This window comes from Camelus dromedarius, chromosome 12 (assembly GCF_036321535.1).
Source record: "Camelus dromedarius isolate mCamDro1 chromosome 12, mCamDro1.pat, whole genome shotgun sequence".
NCBI classification, from domain to species: domain Eukaryota; kingdom Metazoa; phylum Chordata; class Mammalia; order Artiodactyla; family Camelidae; genus Camelus; species Camelus dromedarius.
In genome coordinates this window covers 50,085,218-50,111,347 of record NC_087447.1, presented here as the reverse complement: position 1 = coordinate 50,111,347, position 26,130 = coordinate 50,085,218, and the positions used below count along the sequence as shown (strand labels likewise).

The window sequence follows — 26,130 nt, the reverse complement described above, 5'->3', positions numbered from 1 at the left end:
TGCCAGCGGTGAGACGCCTGCCTCCTTGGTGCCTAAGTTTACAGCGCGCCTGGTAGCGCAGAGCCCTGGCACCTCCTTTTTTTGCTGAGAGTTCCCAGAACTAGAATCAGAGGTCTGGAGAGGTGACCCGGTAAAGTATGGACTGGGACGCCAAGGAAGCTCTTCTAGACCCACGATACTTCGAGTAAAGAGCTGTAAGATCAACACCTAGTGATGCCTTGGCTCCAGACTGAGACCTAAGTCAGACTCCCCTCTGAGCCGTGGCTTCCTCCTCTGTCAACGGACGGGTTTGGGGATCCTTGCCTGGTTTGCTGAGAGGTTTAGAAACCCGCCCTACCTGGGCCCCACGCGCTCCAGGCACGCAGTAGGCTCGCAGCCCGCACTCTCAGTAAAGGCCAGCTATGTTAGTAAGTCTCCTCTTTGTAACTCAACAGGGTGCGACGTCCTCTCGTGCCGCTGGCGCCGCGGGTCCGTGGCATCCGCGGGGACCCCGCCCCGTCTCCCGCGCGCGGCCAGAGCCACCCGGTGGGGTTTCGGCTCGCTGACGTGGGCGGATCAAAGCAGCTGCCCGCGCCTTATAAAGCAGTACGGGCGGCCCGCGCTGGAGACCGTGCCGGGTGAAGAAGAGTGCTCGGGCGAGCAGGCAAGCGCAAGCCCTGGGAGCCCAGCGCCCCCAGAGCAGCCCGAGTCCGCGCCACAGTCCCCGCCTCAGTCCCCGCGGGACCCGAACCGACGCTGCTCCCCAGGATCCCGGGCGTCCTTCTCCTGCCGCTCGCGAGGAGGGCGCCCTCGCCGCCTGCCCAGCCGGGAGAGCGATCGGGTCCGCTGGGGGCCGTGCTCGCCGCTCCCCTTCCGGCTGGGTCAGGCGAGAGCCCCAGGAGGTGAGCAGTGGCCGCGGGTAGCGGGCGGGCGCTCAGCGGGGACCTGCTAGGGCGAGGGGCGCCCAAGTCCGAGGCGGCGCCGCGACCCGGTTGGGCACCCGCTCCCAAGTAAGCAAAGCAAGCAAGCCCTCCTCCGTACCTCTCCTCCGCGGCTCTCCCAAGCATTCCCCTCACCCGGCCCAGCCGCGGGGGGCTGAGGGCGGGGGCCTTACGCGGACCAGCGGCGGAGGTGTGCTCTGCAGTTCCTGCCGCCCGCCATGAGACTTCCCAGCCCTGTTACCCCCACATTCGACCCTCTACCTCCCAGTCGGCCCCTGAATGAGGTCATGCCCGAGCCATCGCGGGGGTGGGGGACTTGAATCCTGCTGCAGAGGGTGTGTGTGGAGGGGCGGGAGAAGATGGCAAAAGGCAGAGAATTACAGCAGCTCCTACTAAATTGGGGGTCGAGATTGGTGGGGGCGGACGCCTAGCTTTGCGACCCTCTCCTAGAGCGGCCAGGGAAAAGGGAGAACCGAGTTTGTTTACAGACCTGAGCTCCAGGCTGGGGGAAGGGGAGTAGGAGATTCCTATCCGGGCCCGAGGCACATCTGGAGCAGCCCGGAACATCTGGCTGAGCTCACGCACGAGCTCCATTCCTCCCACCTCCTGGATCTGAGGTGTTTGCATGAACCTCCCAATTCTTCGGCACTCCAAGTCGGGCTCAGTGGGAGTAGTGGGAGGTACCCCAAGTTACCCCACCCCACCCTTTCCACTTCACAAATAACCCGACTAGTGGGCAACCCGGCGCATCTTCCGCAGCCCCGCAGGCAAATCTCGAAAGACTCGCGGCCCAGGTCAAAGCCGGGCTACAGGCCAGGCCTCGCTCGGCGTCGCAGGTAACCTTGAAGCAGTTGCTCACCAGCATGGATCCTTCGGGTCGGCTCTGAGCTGCGCAGCCGGAGGCTTCAGGCCCGGCCCGCGCAGACCTTCCGCGCGGCGTGGACACTCAGTCCCAGCTCACGGTGCAGGCTCCCGGCCCAGCGCGGGCTCACCCGGGAAGGGGAAGCTCGGAATGTCCCCTCCGTCTTTGGCCCAGAGAGGTGACCACACTGGCAGCGGAGTTTCTAGGGACTTCCAGATCCCAAGCCTTATAACCACCTGTTAGAGCTAGAGCGGGGCTGTGGCTACTGCTCTCGCAGTGCCCAGTGTGCAGTCTGGACTGTTCGCTCTCTTGCCTGCTGCAAGCAAGGTAGCTTGAACCTTATCCCCAGCGTGGGTAGGAAGGCACTGCTCATCTCTCCAGACACAGCTCTTTGACACGAGCCCACTATACGCCTGACCCCAAGGGAGGCTCCGAGCCGGGCCTGAAGCAAGGGGTCGAGCATTTCGGGGCTGACCATGGTAAGCCCATGTCTCATAGAAGGACCAGAACTGAGAGGGCACTTACTTTACACCTCATCCCATCCCCTGACGGGGACCCTGGGGCCCCAAAAAAGAAGATAACTTGCCCAAAGTCCCAGGGCGCGGGAGGCTGCTGCCGATCCCACCCGCCACCCCGACCTAGCGCCCCCTGGCGGGCCGGGGGCTCCAGGAGGCGAGTGCGTCCTGAACCGGGAGACGCAGGCTGAGGGTGACCCAGCGGCCTGCGCGGCTGTCCTAGACACTCTGACCGTGGGCAGGAATAATCCGTCAGGACCTAGAGGCCCAGGCCAAAAGCTGCCTGCCCCAGCAACGTGCTGGAGCAGCAAAAGGAGAAGCCCACGACCACCGGGGCCGCTCCGAAAGAGCCGGGAGTAGCTGGAGGCCAGGGTCCTCGTGCGCTGTGACCCAGGCGGCCCCTCCTCTCTCTGGGAGAGTTGGGCTGGGAACGGATCCCCTGCTGTGAGTCCGCGCTCTCCTCTTTCCGCCTGCAGCCCTTCCTCTTCCCCACCCTGGAATGCTTGGAGGGGATCCCACACTTTGGGAGGGGGTGGGGTCGAGGAGAGGCAATGACTGGTTTTGATCCTCTCCCTTGCCCCGCATATCCAGCCAATATTTTTCTCATTCTCAGGAGCGTAGTAAACTTTAAGGGCCAGTAAGACAAAAGGTTTGGACACAGGCTGGGTGGGAGGAGGGGCTCAGACGGAGACCCCCGCTGAAACCGCCTTCTGTCTCTGCCCCTCTCCCCGCCCCGCGCCTCCACTCGGTGTTTGTAGCGAGCGCCACTGTGTTAGGCGCCCAGCTAGAGGACTCTGAGGAAGAGAAAGAAAATGTAATTCAGTTTTCTCTCTGACTTGCTCCGGGTCATGCCAGAGGCTACAGAAAACAGTGGGATTTCAAATGTGTGTGTATGCTTAAGGTGCACACGTAAATGCACACACTACGCAGGTAAACGTAATAGTGGAAATTAAGGCAGAGGGCGGCTTAACACCCGCGGACTACTGTAGGCTGGAAAGACCTCAGGAGATGCGCGGAGAGGTCCAGTCCCTTTTTATAGAAGAGGAAACTGAGGTTAGGGGTGGTGGAGGGCTTGCCCAATGTCACAGAGCCAGATAAGAACTCCCCCTTCTCGCTCAAGCGTCCCCTCTAAGGCAGACGCCTCCTTTTTCCGACTCGCCACTTTAGAAAGGAATCCCTTTGTCTGCTCCTTCCCAGGGGAGGAGGCCTGGGGCTGTGTTTGTCTCCGGGCGAACGCCATGTGTTGGTAAATTTGGGAGAAGCTGGGAAGAGAGTTAATGAGGTGAGAAGAAGACGAAAAAATGAAGAATGAAAAGAAAAAAGCCGGAGAAAGCGGCTATTCGGCCTGCGTGCGGGCGGGGTAAGGGCTGCTCCGCAGCCCCAGGACGCCGCCTGGCGACCGCAGGCGGCATTGCGCCGGCCGAGTCAGCCTCCCAGCTTAGGCTAGGCCAGGCTGCCCCCGCCTCGTCCGGCCTGGGCGTCATCCTACCCTTCAAAGGGGCACCGCTAGAGGGACTCGGAGACGCAGGTCCCACAACAGACCTCACTGTACAAAGATCTTTGCTATCCCATTTCTCATCCTCCCCTTGATAGACTGAGAAACTGATACCCAGAGCAAGCCCCTATTTCCTTGTCTTCTCACGGTCCGTGGTCTTACCGAACACCAGGTAGACCTAAGGGCAGAACACGAGGCATGGACCAGAGGCTCGCCGGCTGAACAGCCCCATCTCACATTTCCGGGCCTTCGTTTTCTCATCTGTGAGATGGGGGCAGTGATAGTGCCTGTCTCACAGGGTTGCTGGGAGGAACAAATGCGATCGCGTGAGGTGAACGTTCTTTATAAAAGGGGAATTGTGTCCTAATCACAACTTGAATCACAATTATATCCCCAGTTCACAGAGGAGGTAAACTGAGGACCAGCCGGGAAGGACAGTTGCCACGCCCACAGTAACTAGTAATTAATATTACGGAGATAAGAACGCAGATCCTGGGCCCCGAATCTGCTTCTCCCCTATCCCGCCCGCGGCCTCCACCCCTTACCCCCTTCGTCTTCTCCTTCCGTCCCTCCCGAAAACTGTCTATCGCGACTTCTCCCTTTGCTCTGTGTTTTTTCGCCTCGCCCTCTGAGGATCTCTTTCCCTCTCGCTGTCTCTCTGCCATCTCTGCGGAGTCTCTGTCGCCCGTGCAAGGTGGACACGCCCTCGGCCGCGCTCTGCGGCACCTAATTCGAGCCAGACGCCGGCAGCCGGCCGAAGCTGTGCGGGGCGGGAGGCGACGCCCCGCCGCGCGCCCGGCCTCCCGGGGCCCCGACCCCTCCTTTGTAATTTGAATAAAACGCCCCCCACCCCCGCCCGCGGCCCCCGCCCCGTGCGCCGCCTTAACCCGCCGCCTCCGCTCTCCCCGACTGCAGGCGGCTTGGGCGCAGGACGAGCGACGGCGGCCGGGTGCGCGGCGGGACTTCGGTGCGGCTTCCCCAGGGTGCGACCCCTCAGCGAGCCCGCCGCTCGACGATGAGGACGCGGCCGCAGGTCTGCCAGGCGCTTCTCTTCGCCCTGGCGCTCCAGACCGGCGTGTGCTATGGCATCAAGTGGCTGTAAGTAGAGACCCGCGTCCTCGCAGAGGGGTCCCGGGACCGGCGGCTGGGGGCGGCGGAGAGCGTTAAGGGAACCCCTGGATCAGGCCTGCGCGCCCAAAACCTGGGAGCAGAAGTTGGCTGGGGGTCGTGGGCAAGTCACTCTTCCTGAGTCTCCTTTTCCTCTTCTGTAAAATATTGTCCTTACCTCCCGGAGGAGCGAGACAGGGCGTGGAGGACGACAGAAGTGCCCTGTCCTATGCAGCTGAGGGTTGCACAAGACCTCCCCCCGGGGACAGATGGAAAAAGAGCTGATCAAGTGACCCACTCAAGAGGGTCTGTGCCCTGCACATAAAGCCTGCTCAGTATGTTCCTGGTCAGTCTCCTGACCCTAGCTGGAGGTCCTCAGACCCTTCGGACCCCTCCATCTGGGTGACCTTGGGGAAGAGTCAATCAGCCTCTGGGAGCCTCAGCGTCCTCCTCTGTCAAAGGAGAGTAAGAGTCTTTACTTCACTCAGGTCAAATGAGAAGTGGCTCTTGAAAGAATCTGGTAAACTATCAGATGCCATGCACATGTGAAGGGTATGCCTTTAGACAGAAATTATTAATGGAAAGATAGGTGGGGGAGAGACTCCTTTCCATCCAGCAGAAGGGAGTGCTTGCTCTGTGCAGGGTTGTGGGCGGTGTAGGCAAGGAGAGAGGAGTAAAACCCAGCCTCTTCCTGGAGGAGCTGCCCTCTGGTCTGGAAGAGATAAGCCCAGGCTGTAAATAACTCCAAGTGCCCTAGAAGAGACCAGGGCCGTGTTGTGGGGGCCCAGAGGAGAGGAGACTACCTGGTGGGGGCACAGGTACTGGGCACAGATACTTGGGACCCTGGAGAGATTTTTCCAGGGCAGTGCTCCTAAGATGGGCTTGAGGAGTTTCTGGGAGTTTGGCAGGTGGGGGCAGTGGGAGAAGGGCACTTTGGGTGGAGGGACTCCCTGAGCGGTGGACAAGTCCCAAGACAGGATACTGTCTAGAGTTCCGGGTCGGGGGCAGGGAACCATGCCGATAAGGCAGGCAGGGGACAGATTATGGGGATTGCGGAGGGGCTGCAAGGAAGGTTCATGGATTAGCTAGAAGACAGGGTGATAGTGGCTGGGCCACCAGCAAACAGTCTCGAGGTCACTGGCCCTGCCTCTTCTGGGGCTGAGTTATCAATTAATTGGTGATTCAAGAGGGGAACCCCATCTTCTTGCATTTCTCATTTGGAGCTCGGAGGCCTCCCAGCCAGGGGACACCGGCTCTTCTCTGCTGCTCTTGATTAGTTTTGTGAGAAACCATCCATCCTCGTACTGCTGGTACCTGGCACTGTCCCAGCTGGTGAGGACCTCTGATTGGGAGCCCAAGCCCTCCTCGCCCACCACCAGCATTTTACTGATTAGGAAACTGAGTTCCAGAGAGGGAAAGGCTTTGCTGGGGAGCACAAAGATCATCAGAGGCCGAGAACTGGGCTCACTCCTAGAGTGTTCTGGGAGACACTGCCACCATCCCTGTGCCACAGTGGGAACACTGAGGCTCCGAAAACTGTGTGACTTGCACGGGCTCTCAAGCTGCTTTTGGTCAGGTAGTGTCTGGAAGAGATGGCTAGCTAAGCCCAACATCCATGCTGTTCCCCCTGCGTAGCCCAGAGTGTCACACAAATGGGTACAACTCACTATCTGCCTTAAAAATTCTCCCAGCCTCTTGGGAGAGAAAGACATGTAAAAAGCACAAAGCAGACTTTGGGCTGTGTCCTAGGAGAGAGAGCATGGGAGCCCAGAGGAGGAGTGGTTAGTCCCATGTAAGAGAGGTGACTTGGGGCTTCAAAAGATAGATAGGATCTCAGCGGATGGCCAAGGATGGAATGCAGAGCAGGCATCTTGGACAGAAGGAACAGCAGGGGCAGGACAGTGCATGTAGGGAAACAGAGAAACCAGGAATTACAGGAACCTCCTACTAAATCCCTGAAGCTTTAGTCATTTAATTTTTGATAATGCTCCTATGAAGTCGGTGACATTCTTATCGCTACCATTTTACAAATGAGGAAACTAAGGTACAGAGAGGTTAAGTGACTGGCCCAAGGTCACACAGCTAGTTAATTAATGGTAGATATAGGATCAGAAGCCAGGCACACGGGCTCCACAAAGCTAAACCTCTTGATAGTGGTTAAACTCTTGCTGGAACTGAAGACAGAAGGGGAAGCAGGAGAACGAGTGGAGTTTAAGGATAACAACAATTGTGTGTGTGTGTGTGTGTGTGTGTGTGTGTGTGTGTGTGTGTGGTCTTGCTACATCCCAGGCACTGTTCTATGTATATTGTTTCATTTAAATCTCCCAACTACCACATGAGGTATTTTCTGCCATCATCCCCATTAAACAAAAGGGAAATGGAGGCTCAGTGGGTCTTTAACGAACAGGGCGTCACAGATATTAGGCAGCATAGGAAGGATTTGGAGTTAAGCTTTCTGGCTCTGTGGCCTCTTGGCCAGAGGACAGATGGGAACAGGGAAGCATACAGTGGGATTGGGAGGCTGGGTACTTACCCAGGAGACTCAGCTGTCCTGGAGTTGTCCCTGGGGACCCTGCTGCCCTGGGCTTTGGAAAGTGAGCTGAAGAGGGAAGGGGCATTTGACACAGGAACTGAATGTAGATGTGGCTAAGCGACCCAGAATGTCCACCTGTTGGGGACCTGGGACTCAGCCTGAGCTTCCTGTAGGGTGGGAGGGGGATGGAAGCACCTGATTGGAAATTACCTGGGGAACCCCTCTTCTACCTCACCTCCCACCCAAGCCAGGAGCTGGGAGACAGACTAGGAAGTGTGGGGAGACCCAGGTAAGCCATCCACCTGGCTGCCCTGTCGGGGGCAGAGAAGATGGTTCCAGCCTTCGGTGAACCACTGGGGCTGCTCAGTGAGGGGAAAGGCCCAGTGTGGCTGGGAGGACCCATAAAGGCTCCTCTACCCACCCTGGGCAGCCCCAAGCCTGCTGCTCCTCTGGAGGAAAAGTTCTAAAGAGACTCAGAAGGGACATCGCTGCTGCAGAGTGGGTGGGAGGAGCCCCAGACCTGAGACCTGGGTGCCAGCCTGAGCTCTGACAGTGCACTAGCCATGAGCCAGGCCCCAGGCAAATAAATCACGTTAGCCTCTCTGAGCCTCAGTTTCCTCATCTCTAAAATGGGAATGAAAGAGCCCTAGCCTGGGATCTAGGAGGTCTGGGATCTAGGTTGGCTCTGCCTCTGACTGTCTCTCTGTCACTTGCACAATGAGGTGGGGACACTGAGGCCCAGCAAAGGGCAAGCTCTTGCCCACGGTCGAACATTGGGTGAGTGAGCTGCCCTGTGGCCATTCCCAGGAGAACCCAACTCCCACACGAGAGAGACTTTAGCCACCCCAGTGGCACCCTTGGTGTAGGCCTCGCCGGTGAACTCTCTATTCCCTCCTGTCCTCTCTTCCACCCTCTCCCCCATGCACCCACCCTCAGATAAACCAAAATGTTTTCAATTAGGGGTCTGCTGCAGTGAGGCAAGCCGGACAAGATGTCCAGACGGGTAACTCCCCCGCCTCCCACCCTAATCCTTGATTACCTCCCTGAGGGGGCCTTAGTTAGAAACGGTCATTACCACTAATTACCAGATGACCGCATCGCCCTCCTCGGGAGTGGAATCCACTGCCTCCCGCCTCCTGATCTCCAGGTCTGCACGCTCCCATGAACCAGCCTCCCACAGCATGCCGCAGCTGGCTGCTCTGTCCCAGCCACTCTCTCCAGCAGCTTCGTGCCCACCCAGGCCCCCCAGAATGTTTCCTTTTTGTTCTCTGCCTGCCTGGGCAGTCTGAGCCTCCTCTGGGAGCATCCTTACCATGTTTCCTTCATAGAACCTTCCCCTCACCGCCAGCTGGGGAGGTGGATGCTTGATGACTTCAGAGATGGATAGACTGACCCAGAGTGGTCCAAGGTCCCCAGACACTGGGAGCCCAGAGCACCCCTCCCTGGGAGCCACAGCACCTGGCGCTCAGGAGTTGCCTGGACTGAGCTCCCCAGGAAAGGTCTCTGCTGTTATTATCGACTTTTTGAGCAGGAGCCCAGGGAAAGGACCCGGAAGGCAGCCACTCTGCTTGAGTGCCCACTGTGTGCCTGCTGCTGTGCTGGGTGCTTTCTCCTGTCTCCCCTGCAGCCCTTCCTGTTGTGAAACAGAAAACTGGCTCCGAGTGGAAGGATGGAAGCTGGGCAGGGGTGATGGGCAGAGCAGGCTCAGGACAGGCTGAGTGTTGACGGCCCTCAGCCCAGTAGAGAGGGGACCTGGGAAGGTGAGGCCAGGTCCAGAGGGAGGGTGGCTTCCACAGGAGGCTAAGTACCCAGGCACAGGAGCGCCTCTGTGTCCTCTGTACAGAGTGGGGTTAAGACTCTCCCAGGCCTCTCTAGGCATTGTGAGAACAGGATGAAATGAGAGGTGCTGTAAACGGGAGTGCCCACCAGGGACAGTGGGTCCATGTGCGTGTACAGTGTTTGCTAGATGGAGGCAGAAGGGCTGTAACAACCAGGAAACAGGCCGAGGGGGTGATACCTGCCCTCTGTGTGGTCACACCTCACCCATATGGGCTGTAGGAATGTGGGCAGCGGGTTCCCCAGGTGTCCCGGTGTAGGTAGCCCTCGGTGTGCAGAAGGCCAAGGAGGACCAGACAATTCAGTTTAGGTCAAGCAACCATGCCTGGGGTCTGTATTCATATATACCAGACATTTCCCAGCTCATGCCTTGGTAGGAAGGGGTGGGCCAGGGGTCACAGCGAGGAGAGATGGCCCAAGACACCCATAGTCAATCTCAATGCCCACTTGCCCTGGATCTGCTTCCCAGACCTCTGGGAAGATTTCTAAAGTTTTGGAGTTGTAAGATGGGTAGGGCATGGCAGAGAGAGAGGCAAGAGGAAGCAAACTAACCTATTAGTACTCAGCGTCGCATGTATTATCTCATTCAGCCCCTGCAAGTCCTCCAGGAATCCCCATTTTGTGGTTGATGCTCAGAGAGGGGCAGCATTTTACCAAGATTGCACAGCACATAGAAGCCAGGTCTTCTGACTCCCTCTGGCACAAGATTCACACGGCAGCAGGCAAGGGATTTTGTCTACAAATGTCCCAAATACTTTACTTACATTATCATACTTGTCTTGCCAACACCTTTTGAAGTAGAATTTATCATTTTCTTATAACAGATGAGTACCATGAGGCCCAGAGAGGTTGGGTAACTACCCAGGTCCCAGAGCTGGTGCCCAAAGCCTGGGCTCTTCCCGGCCAGCCCATGAGCTGGAACATCTGGGCCATTGCCTTTTAACTGTGATAGGTCTATGCAGCCATTGGATGAGGGGCTCCTTGAGGAAAGGTTCTTTGTCACGTTCATTCCAAATGAGTCTGGAAAGAGTTGGTGCTTAGCACATATTTCTTCCACAAATGAATAAAGTCCATTTATTCATTTAGATACAGGAGCAAGGGGAAAGGCAGTCCTGGCACCAGGGAAAGCCTGGGCACGGGCATGTGTTAAGGCAGTCCCTGTCAGAGAAGCCAGGAGTCTGATGTGGCGGATATTAGCACATGTTGGGGACAATGATAAGGGACTGGAGAGGGCTGGGGGGCCAGTTTTTGAGGGGACTTGAAATCAGGGGGCAGCTCTTGGCCTTGACTAAGTGGGTACAGGACGCTGCCTGCAGTAGGGAAAAACCACCAAAGCAGTAATCTAGTAGCTTCCATCACTGAGCACTGACCACGGTGTGTCAGCCCTGGGTGGAGCATGTGACACATGTTGAGTTAATCCCTCAGACAATACTGGGAGGTTGCTGGGAGAGGAGAGGTCACTTGGTTTGCTCAAGGGGAGTGAGAGAGCCAGGAGTCTGCCCAGGCCTGTGCTGTTCTTTGGCACCAGGCTGCCTCTCCTGGGATCTCAGGCCAGGGGTTCAGGGATCTTGATCTCGCCATGTCTCATCCCTGACCCTGGTTGAGGTCTGCTGTGGTCCCAGCAAGCGGACCCACAGCAGCCCCTTCTTGCCTTCTGCCCCTCCAGGATCTCTGCTGGGCTGCTGAGGACCAGCTGGCTCTGGGTGGGGGTGGGTCTATGTGGAAGCCTTTAAGGTTGTGGCGTCCCTCTAGCCTCCACTTAAAGGAGGTGCAGCCAGATGCAGTCTGCTCCTCAGAGAAAGGAGGAAGGAGAATCCAAGATGGATCTCTGGTCCTAGGGTCTTGGAATCCCAGTGCCCTGAGCCAGTATCCGAGAAACTCTTAGGTCCTATTACATCACTAGAATTCATAGGGACTGCCTAGGCCAGCATTTCCCAAAGCATAGATGAGGTTAGCACATCTCAAATAGTTTTGTGCTCAGCAGACTTGGGAGTTAAAACCAAGCCTGTTGCTTTGCTGCAGTACTTCTCAGAACCTTTAAAATGTAAATAATGTAAATGTGCATTATTACTCTTTAAGTAGGGGTGTAGTATATCACAGTCACCAAATGTGTTTGACCATGGATCCCTTTTCTCAAAGTGTCTCACTGGAACCCCTTCTGGGAAATATAGTTTATAGGTACAGACACCAGAGAGAGACAGTGATTTATCTAAGGTCACACAGCAAGTTAATGGTTAAATCCAGTTTATTATAAAATTGAGTAGCTCTTTAATCTTTTAATAAATCCCTTGCATGTATGTGGGATTTTATGGCCTAGTAAATGAGTTTAATAATTAGAGGAAGCCATGATGGGAAGCTCCTAACTCACATTGTGCATCTAGTAAGTGTTCAATATAAAGTATTAGTAGTAGTAGTAGTAGTATAATCCAGCACTTAGCATGGTGTCTGGCATATATAGGTATTTAGAGATGAATGAATGTTGAATAAAGAGTAATAATTCACAGCCGTGTAAGGATTAAATAAGGCTGTGAAGGTGAGTGCTTTGTGAACTATAAAACTTTATTGTTAGTATACTTATAATAAGGCTTAGGTAGGATGGAGGTCATGATCCTATGTTATGAATGAAGGCCACTGTCCCTAAGAGAGGGACAATGATGTGCCCAAGGTCACACAGGGGCAGGAGGGGGAGCCATTGCTCTGCTGGGGACGGCGCTTGGCCTCCTGTTCTCCTGGCTCCTTCTAGCAAAGGCTCCGAGCCCTTTGAAGAGAGGCTGGGGCCAGTACAGCTGGTGGAGGCAACGCTGCCCCCCCCCCCCCCCCGCCCTGACTTCCCTTCCCTTCCCTTGCTGCCTTTTGGCCTGTGTGCAGGGCGCTGTCCAAGACCCCGGCGGCCCTGGCGCTGAACCAGACACAGCACTGCAAACAGCTGGAGGGCCTGGTGTCGGCGCAGGTGCAGCTGTGCCGCAGCAACCTGGAGCTCATGCACACCATCGTGCACGCCGCCCGCGAGGCCATGAAGGCCTGCCGCAGGGCCTTCGCCGACATGCGCTGGAACTGTTCCTCCATCGAGCTCGCCCCCAACTACCTGCTTGACCTGGAGAGAGGTAGGGAGCCCACAGGGGGCTTCTAGGGCCTGCAGAATGCATGCGGGTAGGGTAGATTCATTCAGGCATAAATACGTGTGTGTTTAGATAGGTGGGTGAATTCATGGATGCATGGATGGAAGTGTGATGGTGGATGAGTGAGTAGCTGGATGATGGATGGATGCATGGATGGGTGGGTGGATGAATCAATCATAGGCCTGGGTATTCAGGCGTGAATTGATGAATGAATAAACATATAGTGAGTGAATATACCAGTGCAGGGGGCCTGAATAACAGTACAGATGCACATGTACCCCAGTGCCCGGATGAAGGAATGAATGATGCCGGGGGGGACCTCTAGGAGGGGAGTCTGTAACAAGACCAAGGCTGAACCCGCCCTCAGGGCAGACAGGTGTGCCACAGGTAATTCCAGACCAGTCCAACTGGAGGTGCTGTGAGAGGCACCAAGAGATGTAGGGACTAAAGAACATCTGTGGAGAAGTCATCCTGGAGGAGGCAGGTGGACCTGGGGGTCCTGTGTGTCACAGAGAGACTTTTGATGGGTGGGAACGCCTCAGTGGATCTAAACTCTCCCCTGCTCAGTGACAGCTAATGTTTGCGCAGCGCTTTACAAAGCCTCCTTTCTTCTCAAATTATCTGAACTCCAGAGCAAGCCTATGAGGTAGGTATTATCATTCCCATTCCACAGTTAAGGAAACTGAGGCTTGAGCAGGGGTGACTTGCTTGGACCCAAAGCCAGGACACCCCAGAGCTGAGGCACATTCGGCTGCATATTAGTTTGCTGGGGCTGCTGTAATAAAGTACCACACACCCTGGGGGGCTTCTAACAACGGAAATGTGTTGTTTCACGGGGCTAGAGCCTGGAAGTCTGAAATCAAAGTCAAGACGTCAGCAGGGCTCCCTCTGAAGGCACTGGGGGAGGATTCTTCCCGGCCTCTTCTTCCTTCCCGGTGGCTGCCGCAGTCCTTGGTGTTCGCGGTCTGGACCTGCATCATTTCAGTCTCTGCCTCTGTCACGAGGCCTCCTCCCTCTATATCTCTGTGTCCAAAATCCTCTCTTCCTCTAAAGATGCCAGTCACTGCATTAGGGCCCACTCCAATCCCTGTGACCTCGTCTTAGCGCTGTTACATCTGCAAAGACCCTGTTTCTAAAAGGTCACGTTCACAGGTACCAGAGGTCAGGACTTGACCATAGTTTCTTTAGGGGACACATTTCTCCCCGCAACAGGCTCTTTGTTCTTTGAGGGCCAGGGCCCTCAGTTCCCGAAAGCAGCCCCTAACACTGGTGGGGCGAAAGTACAGCGTGGTGGGGGTGTGAGTGAGGGTGTGCCTGTTGGGGTGCTGGCTTTGCGGGCTTCGTGAGTGAGTGTACTGACAGCTAGTGGATTTGGGGGAGAATTGAGGATGTGACAGATGAATGGCCGTAGGGCTATCCTCAACCTGGTGTCAGCCCCTGTCCCCTTCAGACCCTACAGAGGCAGGTAGGGGCCTTCAGGCCTAAGCAGTGTCCTAACCCTCGGTCACCTGGCCCCCGCTGACCCCACCCCTCTCCACAGGGACCCGGGAGTCAGCCTTCGTGTATGCGCTGTCGGCGGCCGCCATCAGCCACGCCATCGCCCGGGCCTGCACCTCCGGCGACCTGCCCGGCTGCTCCTGCGGCCCCGTCCCAGGTGAGCCACCCGGGCCCGGGAACCGCTGGGGAGGATGTGCGGACAACCTCAGCTACGGGCTCCTCATGGGGGCCAAGTTTTCCGATGCTCCTATGAAGGTGAAAAAAACAGGATCCCAAGCCAATAAACTGATGCGTCTACACAACAGTGAAGTGGGGAGACAGGTAACCACCCACCCACCCACCCCAGATGGTTGTGCTTGTACCAATTGACTGGAAAAGGGCCACCCAGTGTGCCCTAATGGACGGGATGGTGGGGGGGAAGGGCCCTGACCCACTCATACTGATGTCCTCCCAGCCTCTTTAGGCTCTTCCCTCTCCAGCTGCTTGGGGCTTGCCTGGCTCCTCCTCCTTTAGGGGGTCCACCAGGATTTCGGTTGGAGAACGCTGGCAGAGCAGAAGGAGCACTGAACTAGGAGTCAGGAGCTCTGAGTTCCCACCTGGATCTGGGACTAAACCTGCTATGTGATGGGCAAGTCACTTCCTCTCTTGGCTTCAGTTCCCATCTAGAAAATGGGGTGGGTTGGTTCTCTCTGGTCCCCATCGGCCACATTCCTCAGGCTCTTCCTCTGGGACTCTGGGCCAAGGCCTGGTGTGGGAGGAAGCGTGGAGAGAGGGCTGTGGGGCAACAGAGCCTTAGCTAAGGAGTCGTCTCCTTGGATCTAATGGGGATCCCCCTCCCAGCTCCAAAACCCGCCCCAACCTCCAAAATGCAGTTTCCCCTCCATGTCTATTATTACCGGTGTTTCATTAATTCCGCACCTCATTCCACAGAAGGTTGGGGTGTATACATAAGTGAATGAATGGACATTTTAAGTTTTTGAAAATTAAAGAAAAAACCTTTATACCAATTTAGGTACCACACACTGTGGTGGGTGCTGGATTAGTTTTCTCTCCCATAGTCCACAAAACCACCCTGTGAAGAGGTACTGTTATCCCTCCTTACAGATAGGGAACTGTCCAGAGGGGCAGAGTATTGGGTGCAGGTGGCATCTCATGACCCCTCCCTGCAGCCCCATGAGGCCCATTGTGCAGAGGCACCAAGTAGGGCAGAGAGAACTTAGGTGGCTTGGCCAAGGACACACAGTGCAATGGAGCCCATGTCTTTGGGCTTCAAGCCTAGAGGTTTCCATGTCCTCTCCTTCCTCTCTCACTGGTCTCCCTCATGTAAGGACTTTAGGATGTCCAGGTCATCTTTGGACAGCTGGGGAAACTGAGGCTGAGTCACCCTGTGGGTCTGTAGCAGAGCTGGCTAGGGACCCAGGACTCGCCTCCCAACCCTGCTGGCATACCCCTCACCCTTAATCCAGCCCCTGTCTGAGCCTCGTACTGCCAGGGCACAGCGATCCCATCCCACAGTGTGGTCCAGACAGGGTCCTCAGCCTTAGGGGCACATTAGGCGTGTCCCAGGAGCCCTGATGCCAAGGAGCTGGCCTCCTTGGAGTCACCTTCAAAATGGCATAATTCCCCTCCCCTAAACCACAGGGCCCAAGAGGGTGAATGTCAGGTGTTCAGTGCTGGCTCACAGCAGCCCACCATTTGAACTAAGGGTGGGAGCGTGGTTTTCCTTCCCCATGCCCTCGGGAGGTGGAACATGCCCTGCAGTTGGGTTCACTACGTGCTCTCCACAGGCTTGGCGGAGACCGTTCCAGACTTTAGACCCAAGTGGACTCCCTCATTCCCCACTTCCTGGTGATGTGAAGGGGAGGGAACTCTGGGACCTTGACAGCTTCCTAATTAGTTCCCTGAGTGGTTTGGGGCAAATCCTTGCCCTCCTTGTGCCTCAGTTTCCCCATGTTTTTGATGCAGGCTCAGGGGACCCATAACACCTGCACAGGGCAGGCAGGAGGGTGGGCAGAGGGATCGGAGTCCTGTGTGCAAGGAGGCGGGGCTTAGACAACAGAAACGAAAGGCCTGCAGAAGGCATCTAACTCATGCCCCTCAGGTACACAGGGGGAACCTGAGGCCCAGGGAGGATATGGTCACTTCTAAAGCCAGGGCTCGAGTCTCCCCAGGCACCATACCCAAGCCTCCCCTCCCCACCATAATTCTTACTTAGACTGATTTTTCAAAACCAATATTGATTTAACTTTTATAGTTCACAAAACCCTTTCATATATGTCATCTCGTTGAATCCTTTCAACGACTCTGCAAGGTAGCAATTACACACCCCCTTAACACACACGGAGACAGAGGCGCTGAGTGGTGACGCTGCACCAGGCAGAGGAGGGGAAGGCCAGCCAGGCCCTCAAGCACCCACCTCCTCCCTCATCTTCTCTCCCTCCCTCCCTTCTCTTCTTTTCCCTCTTTTTTTTTTTTTCCAGCAAGCAATTTCCGAGTCACAGTTTTATATGAGAGAAAAAGCATGGAACAATGAAAAGCCGTGGCTTTTGGAATCGCCCTTAGACCTGGGTTCAAATCCCAGCACTGAGATCTTCTAGCTGTGTAGCCTTGGGCATGAGACTCAGCCTCTCTGAGCCTTTGTTTCCTTTTTAAAAAAAAATTATTTACTTATTTATTTTTTAATGGAGGTACTGAGGATTGAACCCAGGACCTTGTGCAAGCTAGGCACACACTCTACCACTGAGCTGTACCCTCCCCTCTCCTCTTTTTTTAAATGGAGAAATTAATGATACCTCCCTTGAGGGCTACTGTGATGATTTTAAGTGCGGGAGCACTTGGAACTGTAGCTATATAAATGGCATCCATTACTTCTGCAAATGCCACTCTCTTCCTGCCCCTCCCTGCTGCCCTCCAAGTTGGAGGAGGAGCTAAGGACCCTCAACACCCTCCCAGCTTTAGAGCAAAAAGCCAGTCACTTGAGGCCCAGAGCAGGCGGTGACTCCCTGAGAGCACCCAGCAGGTGGAGGGGTGGGGCAGGGCCCCGGGGGCAGGCCAGGGACGGGGCCCTGGCTGCCCAGCCCGACGCCCTCCCCTGTCCGCAGGCTCTGCGTGCCTCTCTGGAAATGAAGTGTAAGTGCCACGGGGTATCTGGCTCCTGCTCCATCCGCACCTGCTGGAAGGGGCTGCAGGAGCTTCGGGATGTGGCCACTGACCTTAAGACCCGCTACCTGTCGGCCACCAAGGTGGTGCACCGACCTATGGGCACCCGCAAGCACCTAGTGCCCAAGGACCTGGACATTCGGCCCGTGAAGGACTCGGAGCTCGTCTATCTGCAGAGCTCCCCCGACTTCTGCATGAAGAACGAGAAGGTGGGCTCTCACGGGACGCAGGACAGGTAAGCTTAACGCCATCCTGGCAGGGTCAGCTGTGTGGCATGTACTCCACCCCAACTCAGGGCCAGGCACAGAGTCAACATTTGGGGAATGGAGCCCCACCCAACTGAATACTGAATGGAGGTGCGGGATGCAAGGGGCCCTGGACAGAGCTCCTGGGAGTGGCTCCCCCAAGCAGTGGCCCCTTGTGAATGGAGGCTGGTGGGAGGCCCCTTCCCCACCTTCCTGCTAGTAGGGGAGACAGATGGGAAGAGAGAATGATTATACTGGAAGACAGGGGCAAGGAAAAAGGCTGCCTCACATAAATTGGTCCTCAGTAAATGTTTGTCAAATGCGCAAGAGAAGGATAAATGTCATACAACTTGTTGGCTGGACCAGTGAACTGAGGCACAGGACGGGTTGGGGCAGTGGCCAGCCCCAAGCCGCACAGGAAGTCTACACCACGGGGAGGTAGAGCCAGGGCAAGCGCTTTTTGCTTTTCGGAGGGACAGCAGGAGCGCGAATTCGGCCTGCATTCTGCAGAGAGACAGCGCTCTCACCTCCCCACCTCTGTTCACTGACCTCCCAGGCCTCAGCTCTCTCCCCTTGGGCCCCAGGTTCAGAGCCAGGGCTGGGGTCCCTACATCGGGTCCCATCACAGATTCAGGATCAGAGAGAGGGAGGGAGCCAGTGGCGACTACAGACCTACTGTATGCCAGGCGGGGCTGCTGAGGATTCAGGGGAGCAGCTCTTCTCAGAGATGGTTCAGGAGGAATCCAGTCCGAACATGCTATAAAGAAATAGTTCTGCAATCAGATACGTTGGGAAATTCTCTCTGGTGATTTGTAAGGCATGAGAACATATTAAAGGCCCTGCAAAATCCCGCAGTAAAGGATCTGCCTAAGCCAGTGTTTCCCAAAGGTGTTTGGCTGTGGAACTCTTTTATTAAGGAGCCCCTAATAGCATTCCACAAAACTAGTGTTCTTCAGGGTTAAAAGAATATTGAACCAGAGTGAGGGTGTCTGTGAACGTGTCTGGCACATAGTTGGTGCCTGGCCAGCATTTGCTTCCTCCTCAGCCTGCGTTCCTGTCTCCAGGAGGGGGTGGGGGGCTGCTTAGAGGGGCTCCGTCCTCACAGGCCAGGGCAGCTCTTCGAGGAGGCCCAGGATCCCATCTGGAGGCCAGACTGAGGGGTTAGGGTGGAGTGAAGATGCAACCAGGTCAGGCCAGAGAGACGGGAAGGAGCGAGAGTCTGGGCTGAGGCAGCCAGGGTGGGTGTGATGAGGTTGGGGTCGGGGGAGGAGGATTCTAGAATCCAGAGGGCCTGGGGAAAGCCCACCAAGGGCCCCAGAGCAGAGAGAAGGTATCCCTGGATCCATGGGTGTGTGTGTGTGTGTGTAGCAAGAAGAGTTCCCACCCTGACGCTGCATCTTCTTAGCTGTGGGACCTTGAGTAAATCCCTTCACTTATCTGAGGCTCGGTCTCATCTTCTGTGCCATGGGGATGGTACCACACACCTGGGAGGGTTGGCAAGAGATTCTAATCACACTCACCGGGCAGCCCCCCAGTGCTGGGTGGTGTCAGTGCTCGTGAATGGCAGCTTCCCTTCCCCTCCCCTCCCCCTAGGTTGCCAGGCCTCTTCCTGCCCAGCTGCCCTGACTCTGCCCCTAGGACTTGTCCTCAAGCTGCTGAAGAGGAAGCCCCATCCCACAGCAACCTCCCTGGCCTTCTCAGAATGCCACCCGCCTCCTACCCCCCAGGTTTCCTGCCCTGGTCAGCCCTCAGCCATTCCTCTGAGGATGGGACTTTGCAGACAGCTGTATGCATCAGCTTTTTCTGCAGTAACAAACAGCCTCAATATCTCAGTGGCTTCTTACACCCATTACATGAGGCTCTGGCAGGGGTCAGGGAGGGGGAGGAACATCAAGTGGTCAGATTGTGACAGAGGGAAAGCAGGGAACTCAGAAGGGCTCTGACCCAGCCTGGATATCAAGGAAGGCTTCCTGGAGGAGGGGAAAGGTGGATTTTACTGGGTTAGGGATTTGGAGGTGCGGGGGCAAGATGCAAATGAGTTTTGTTAACTATAAAAGGCAGGCGCATAGGTGGTACAGTAGCTGGCCCCTTAGCTGGGCAAGATGCCCTCCTCAAATCTAGCCTGGTCAGCTGAGGCCTCCTCAGCAGTCCATATTCCAAACTCCAGCCCTTTTGTCATATTTCTTCCAGAGGCCCCTGGACCTCTGAAACCTGCCTGTTCTCCAGGCCCCACCCTCCCCAACTCCCCCTCACAGGCACCATCTCCCACTCTTACTCTGCTTAGATTAGGTCAGGTCAACGTGTTTGTTCTCTGCCCCCAACGCCCTTTCCCCTCCTCTCCATCTTAGATTCCTGCTCAACTTTCATGAAATGGCTTAGATGACCCCTCCCTCTCCAGGAAGCCTTCCTGAACTCTCACAGACCCCATGTTTACCCTGTGTGATGCTGGGCAAGTCCCCTCCCCATTCTGTGCCTCAGTTTCCTCATCAGGAACTGTGAGGGTTGGACGTGGTCATCTCTAGGGTTTGCCCATCTTGGACATTCTGGGATTTCTTGGTCCACATGGCTTTGGGACCCAGCTGCATCCCATGACAGCATCCCTGTCTAGCCTGAGTCCAGCTAGAGGAAATGCCAGCCTACACAGATATTGCTTCACTAGACAGAAGAATGATGACAAAGATATTTGGGGACCTTCAATGTCTTCTTCGCCCACAAGAGTTTCACGAAGAAATGCTGCCCTCGCATCCATGGGCTCTCTGCCCTGTAGGGTAGGGAGAATACCATTGGACTTGGTTTCAGGACCCCTGAGCTTGAGCCCTGCTTATCTATCAACTCCTGTGGGTCCTTGAGCAGGCCTCTGCCCTTCACTAAACCTGTTTCCGTCTGTAAAGTGGACACAGTAGTTCCACTGACCTAAGAACCCTGCCTGCCTCCAATAAGATAAAACACTGGAGACAAGCATCTGGTACATAGAAGGCAAATGATTGACAGACCCTGTGTCTCCACAAACAGACACAGCCAAACGCTCGCCTTGCCTCATGTTCCAATGCCATTTATTTGTTTCAGAATTTATTTTGGGATTTGAAAAGTGAAAAAGGATCTTTGCATTTGTTACAATGTAATTAACAATTAAATACGAAGATTGGATTATTAGGCAGAGTGGTGTGAGGCACCTTCAAGTATTTAGAAATAGAAGAAACAGGAAAAAATACATCTCCAAGAAAACAGAAATACCCCCATCATTTTGATAAATGCGTATTAGAACTATGCAGGGAAAAGGGAGAAGTACCCATGGGGAAGAGGGTTATTTTAAATTCCCCAAAGATCAAGACATCGTCCAAGGGGGACTGAGGCTGCAGCCATGCACAGTGGGGAGGCTGTGGCTGCCTGGTTGGGAGTGGGGCGCTGGGGGGGGACGGGAGCACTCACTGACCTCCCCTCTCCCTCCAGGCAGTGCAACAAGACGTCACATGGCAGTGACAGCTGTGACCTCATGTGCTGTGGACGCGGCTACAACCCCTACACAGATCGCGTGGTGGAGCGGTGCCACTGCAAGTACCACTGGTGCTGCTACGTCACCTGCCGCAGGTGTGAGCGCACCGTGGAGCGCTATGTCTGCAAGTGAGGCGCTGTGGGACCCTCGGAGGCTGGCCAGGGTGCCTGGAGACACCCTGTGGATTTTGGCTTGTGAATTCCAGATGCTGGGCATGGAAGGAGGCTTGTGCTTTGCCTCCACTTGGAAGCCACTGGGAACAGAGGCCTGGCCACCAGGGAAGGAGGGCCAGGACATCAAAGGAAACCGACAAGGTTAAAAATAACCTGGCAACCCGAGGCTCTGGAGTGCCCACTTGCTGTCTTCCAGGCGGATCTAAGAAGCCAGGGGCGTGGGTTTGGCAAGACTGGTATGGACTCGACCTTTCACAGCCAGAGACACCAGCCTCCTAGGAAGGGGGGGCGCAGTCAGCCTGCCCTCACCAGAATGTTCTGCAGGCCCAGTCCTCGAGACACCCGGCCCACCCCAGGGTCTGAGCCTACTGGGCCCACCACACAGAACCACTAGCTTGGGTTGTAAATGTTTTTTTGTTGTTTTGTTTTTTTTCTTCTTCTGGGATGTGGGAGCTACAGAAATATTTATAAAACATAGCTTTTTCTTTGGGGTGGCTGGCCTCAATTCCTCTTTATATATTTTATATATATAAATATATATATATATAATGATCTATTTTAAACAAGCTTTTTAAACAGCTGTATGAAATAAATGCTGAGAACCCCAGCCTGCCTCTGCAGTTTCTGGCCTCCTCAAGTGAACTCAGAGGATCCTGGGACAGGGGGGTGAACTCTCCAATTTCGAGGCAGGGTGGCATCCGATTGATGTTCCCCGCCCCACTCCCCCCACCTGACTCTGGCCTCTGTCTCCTTGTAAGATCTCCCGGTCAAGGGCGAGGACACACGTCTTGAAACCCAAACCCAGCTGGCAGACTCTTTGTTCCTCGGGGACACACATGCCAGCGCACAGAGCCTGGCCATGTCATCAGACCTGCTAAATGGCTTCAAGAGAAAACCGACCCAGGGTCTGCGGATGCAGACCTTAGGGAGGTGGCGGCAGACCAGGCTCCAGCTAGCCCTGGCAGGGTTTCTGTGGGACCACGGGGAGGGCTTTTCCCCTCTCTAGGCCACAGTTTCCCCATTTGTAAAGCAGGTGGTGGAGATTAAGGTAGTGTTTGGGAAAGGCCCCCAGCCTCCGCTGGATGCGGTGGACGTGGTCAGCACTCACTGGATTCCTGTTCCGTTTTGAAGGTGGAGCCATTAGGACCTGTTCTCTTCATGGTTGTGGGGTATGAGGGCAAGGAGAATCAAGAAGGACTACAAGGGTTTTGGCTGAGTACTTGGAAGAATGCTGGGACATGGGTGGAGAGAAGACTGGGGTTCGGGCTTGGTGGAGATTGTGATGTTGGTTCGGTCCCAAGTGGAAATACTGAATAGATGGACAGATAGTCGAGTCTGGGGTTCTGGGGAGAAGCAGGGGCTGAGATGCACATTTGGACATCATCATTAAGGGGCGGGATAGAAAAGCAAAGAGGACCAGGGCTTGGGCCTGGGGCACCTCCACTTTGAAGGTCAGGGAGATAAAGATGAAAAGAAGGGAAGAGACTAAAAGGTAACAGCCAGGGAGATGGGAAATTCTAGGGGTCTTGGCGGTTGCCAAATGAACACAGGGTCTCAGGAGAGTGGGAGTCCTAGCACACACAGCACTGTCAATCTCTGAACTTCAGCCTCACTTCCTGAGATGCGGGCGGCACTGTTCAAGTAAAGAGTATCCTGGGGCCTGGCCCATGGTAGGTCCCCAAATGGGTGTAGTTATTAATCACCTGTATCTGCCCTGGCTGTGGGGTGACCACATAAGACAAAGGATGTAAGAGAATGTTACAAACTGAATTTCCATGCACGTGGAGGAGACACAAATGCTGAAGCAAGAGCGACACAACCTGGGATGGCAGGGACTTGCTTGCAGAGGCTGGAACAATCACAGGGTGAGAAGAGGGAGGGCACTGTGGCCATCCTCCGAGTCCCTGCCTGAAAGCATGTAGTGGGCATGACCCAAGTCACAGACTCACAGGCTGGAGGGAACCTTGAGATTAGTCTTCTGGTCTCTCGGTCTGTTTTGCAGATGAGGAAATTCCAAGATGGGAAGGGCCTTTCCTGTGGTCAGAGAGCTGATAAGAGGCATAGGGCTGGAGGTGAGGCATCCCAGGCAGGCCTCCCACCAGCGTCTCTGCCAAAAACTCAGCCTCCATTGAACAAGTACCAGAGTATGTGCTCTCCCAAGCCCAGGGCTGCCCCTGCTCCACACTGGTGTCCCATGGCCCACGAAAACAATCCCCAGTTCCCTGGTCTGGCATACAAGGCCCCTCCCCTAAACCCCAGGTGACTCTTCCAGTCACATTTTTTGCAACTCTCCAGGCATCTTCTCTGTTCCGCCTGCCTCTGGGTATCTGCTGTTCTTCAGCACAGGCTTGGAGTGTCCTTTTCCCTGTTGGAATCCCACTCAGCCTTCAGAGTTGTCTCTACAAAGCCTTCACCAGTCGCTTGAGCTCTAGACAGCCCTTTAAACTTTTAAAGCAGCCATAACATTCATGTTCACAGTGACCAGCCACTGCCCACTCTTCCTCTAAGGCCCATGTAAATGGTCCCCTCCTCCAGGAAGTCTTCCCTAACTATCCTCAGTCTGGGCCACTGGCCTCCTCTGGGTTCCTGCGGCCTCTGTGCTCCTCTTTCACATTGATCTGAGCCAAGGTGTTGTAGAGGTCTGTGTTGTGTATGTGTCTGCCTCCCCTACCTGTCTAGGGCCTCCTCATGGGCTGGAATCAGCCCATAGCACCTGTGGGGGTCCAGGGATGGCACACTGGGAGCTGATTATATGTCTTGGAAATGTTAAATTTGGGGGTGTCTTTTGGACCTTAACCAGGAGAAGCAAATGGGGAAACCACACGAACGACCCAGAATGACTCTCAGAGAGGGTGGTTGTAATAATATAAATGTTACCAGTTGTTGAATACTGTGTGCTGTTCCAAACACATTGTCCCAAGACATCTTCACAGCAGGTTCTGGGTGGGCATTGTTACCTCCTTTTGACAGATAAGAAAAGTGAGGCTCTGAGAGGGGAGGCCACTTGGCCCAGATCTCCCAGTAAGCTCATAGCAGCAGTGCAGGGCTGGAAGCCCAGGCACGTCTGACACCAAACTCTTTCTCACACGACCTCCCTCCAGCTAGGGATGAGGAGAGCAGTGTGGAAAGCAGAGGGCTGTTTGCAGCTCGGAACAGGAGACCCAGATGTGCTCCTGACTCAGTGGGCCTTCTGCACCTGCCACTGGCCAGTGCCGAGCCTGCAATGAAGCCCTGTAACTAGTAGCTGGTCAGGGGCTGGGCAACCAAGGGGCCGTGGAGAGCTGCTCTTTGGACTGTCCTCCTTGGCCAAGTCAAGGTTCTAAGCACGCAGCTAAGCTGAGCCCTGACTCAGGTGAGGCAGGAGCAGGGCCTTCACCAGTGTGAATTCCAGAAACTCAGAGCTCTGGTGTCTCAGGATTTCATTGTATTCAGAGATTAAGAACCATAAAATCTTGGCACCTCTTTTGGAGTAAAAATCCTCAAGGCATTGCTTTGGAAGCCCTGTAGAGTCCCCTCAGGCCAATAGCCAACCCAAAGAATTTAAAGGCCTAGGTATTGATCTGTGGGTTTCAGAACGTGTGTAACCAGCAGGATTCCTGGCCTGGACCGTGCTCCATCTCCCTCCTCCTACGGGGGCAGCAGTCCCAGACTGGGAAAGCCCGAGAGATGGAAACTCCACGGGGATGAGAGTACTATCCGCTTTGAGGAGGCTTCTGAATCAAGTGTATCAGGCCAGCCAGAGACACAGAGCGTAAGGGCCTGGGGAGAGAGACAAGAAGGCGGCAGAGAGGAAACAGGAACTCTTGAAAAGAGGGAGAGATTAGTTTGGTGGGAAAAGAGAGAATGGGCAGATAAGGCCCCCCTGGGGAGGCCAGGTCAGACCAGAGGAACAATGACGGAGAGACTGGGCTTGGCCCTGAACAGGCAGATGGTCTGTTGTTCCTTAGGTCATGGAGACCAACTGCCAGGTTACACAGACCAGGCCCCCAGCAGGATGCAGGCCTCCACCTGGGACCCCAGACCCAAGAGGGGCTGGATTGGGTAAGGGGAGTTTGGGACTGGGAAACAGGAAGTCCAGCATTTTTTCCACTCTTTTGCTGTGTGATCCCAGGCAGCCACTGGCCCTCTCTGGACTTCTGCTGCAGTTGTCTCATTTAATTCTCACAACCATTCTGGGGGGTAGGGTCCAGTATCCCTGTTTTATTGATGAGGAAACTGAGGCACAGAGAGACAAGTGATGGCCCAAGGTTTACAGAGCCATCAGTGGCAGAGCAAGGATTCAAGCTCCAGACTGCCTGGCTCCAAGTTCATGATGGGCATCCCAGAGAAGGAGCAGCTGAGTGGGTAGTTGATCTTGAGCCACTGGAATGGCAGGACAAGGCATCACACAGAGGGAGTGGGAACAATTTAAGATTGAGCAGTTCTTGACATCTGTCACAGGGACTGGGGACAGGTGCAGAGATTGGATGCCCCATCTCCATGGCCATCAGGCCGTAGCTCAGCTAACGCTTCCTGCCCCCTCTTCTCTGGCGGAGGAGCTCACAGGGTGCCTGGGCTCCCAAGACCCACCTGTGTTGGGGTGAGGGGGTGAAGCGCATGTGTTCCCCTTTATGGGGCCCTTGACTCCCAGCTAGTGTAGCAGAGGTGGCTGAAGTCAGAAGCCCGGCTGAGTCCTGGGGCCTTTGGGAATTGGGGAGAGGAAAAGCCCACTTCTCTCAGGGTATTTGGGTAGGGAGTGGAAAGTCGGAAAGACTTCTCAGAGGAGGTGCTGTTTGCACTGGGTCTGGAGGTGGAGAAGGAGGCAACAGGAGGTCTGCATGAGCAAAGGCACGGCAGCAGGGTTTGCTTGGAGGAGGCCAAGACGTGAGGTGTGGCTGGAGCTCAGGGGCCTGTGGGCCCCAGGGCAGCACAGGTCCAAGCCAGGCTGCCCCCGGCCCCGGGTCGGAAGGTCAGAGCCAGGTGTCTACAACCACCCCCACCAGGGCACTAGCTGCGGGCTGGTTGTCCGCCGCCTGCCCTCAGAGATGGCTGACTTCATTCAGGCAGAGCAATTTAACAGCCGCACGTTTAATGGGTCTCTTTGCTCCCGTAGACCAAATCAATATCCGCTCCACTCCCCAGGTCTGTGGCTGCTGAAGACTCTTCTTATGGGACCCTTGGTCCCCCTTGTCTCACC

General features: G+C 55.4%; 1 protein-coding gene across 3 annotated transcripts; it reads left to right on the top strand.

Moving 5' to 3' along the window:
• The first annotated feature begins 602 nt into the window (after positions 1 to 602).
• On the top strand, positions 603 to 21,560 carry WNT11 (Wnt family member 11). Of its 3 annotated transcripts, XM_031460378.2 has the most exons (7): positions 603 to 881; positions 4,708 to 4,890; positions 12,137 to 12,372; positions 13,928 to 14,205; positions 16,986 to 17,278; positions 18,882 to 19,015; positions 20,739 to 21,219. In XM_031460378.2, exons 2-7 carry the CDS (start codon positions 4,808 to 4,810, stop codon positions 21,098 to 21,100), a joined length of 1,386 nt encoding a protein of 461 aa, XP_031316238.1. In that variant the 5' UTR covers positions 603 to 881; positions 4,708 to 4,807; the 3' UTR covers positions 21,101 to 21,219. The 3 variants fall into 3 exon arrangements, with proteins under 3 accessions (XP_031316238.1, XP_031316241.1, XP_031316243.1); XM_031460381.2 differs by lacking the exon at positions 18,882 to 19,015 and having other exon boundaries at positions 20,739 to 21,560; XM_031460383.2 differs by lacking the exons at positions 603 to 881; positions 4,708 to 4,890 and having other exon boundaries at positions 12,243 to 12,372; positions 13,928 to 14,041.
• The last annotated feature ends 4,570 nt before the right edge of the window (positions 21,561 to 26,130 follow it).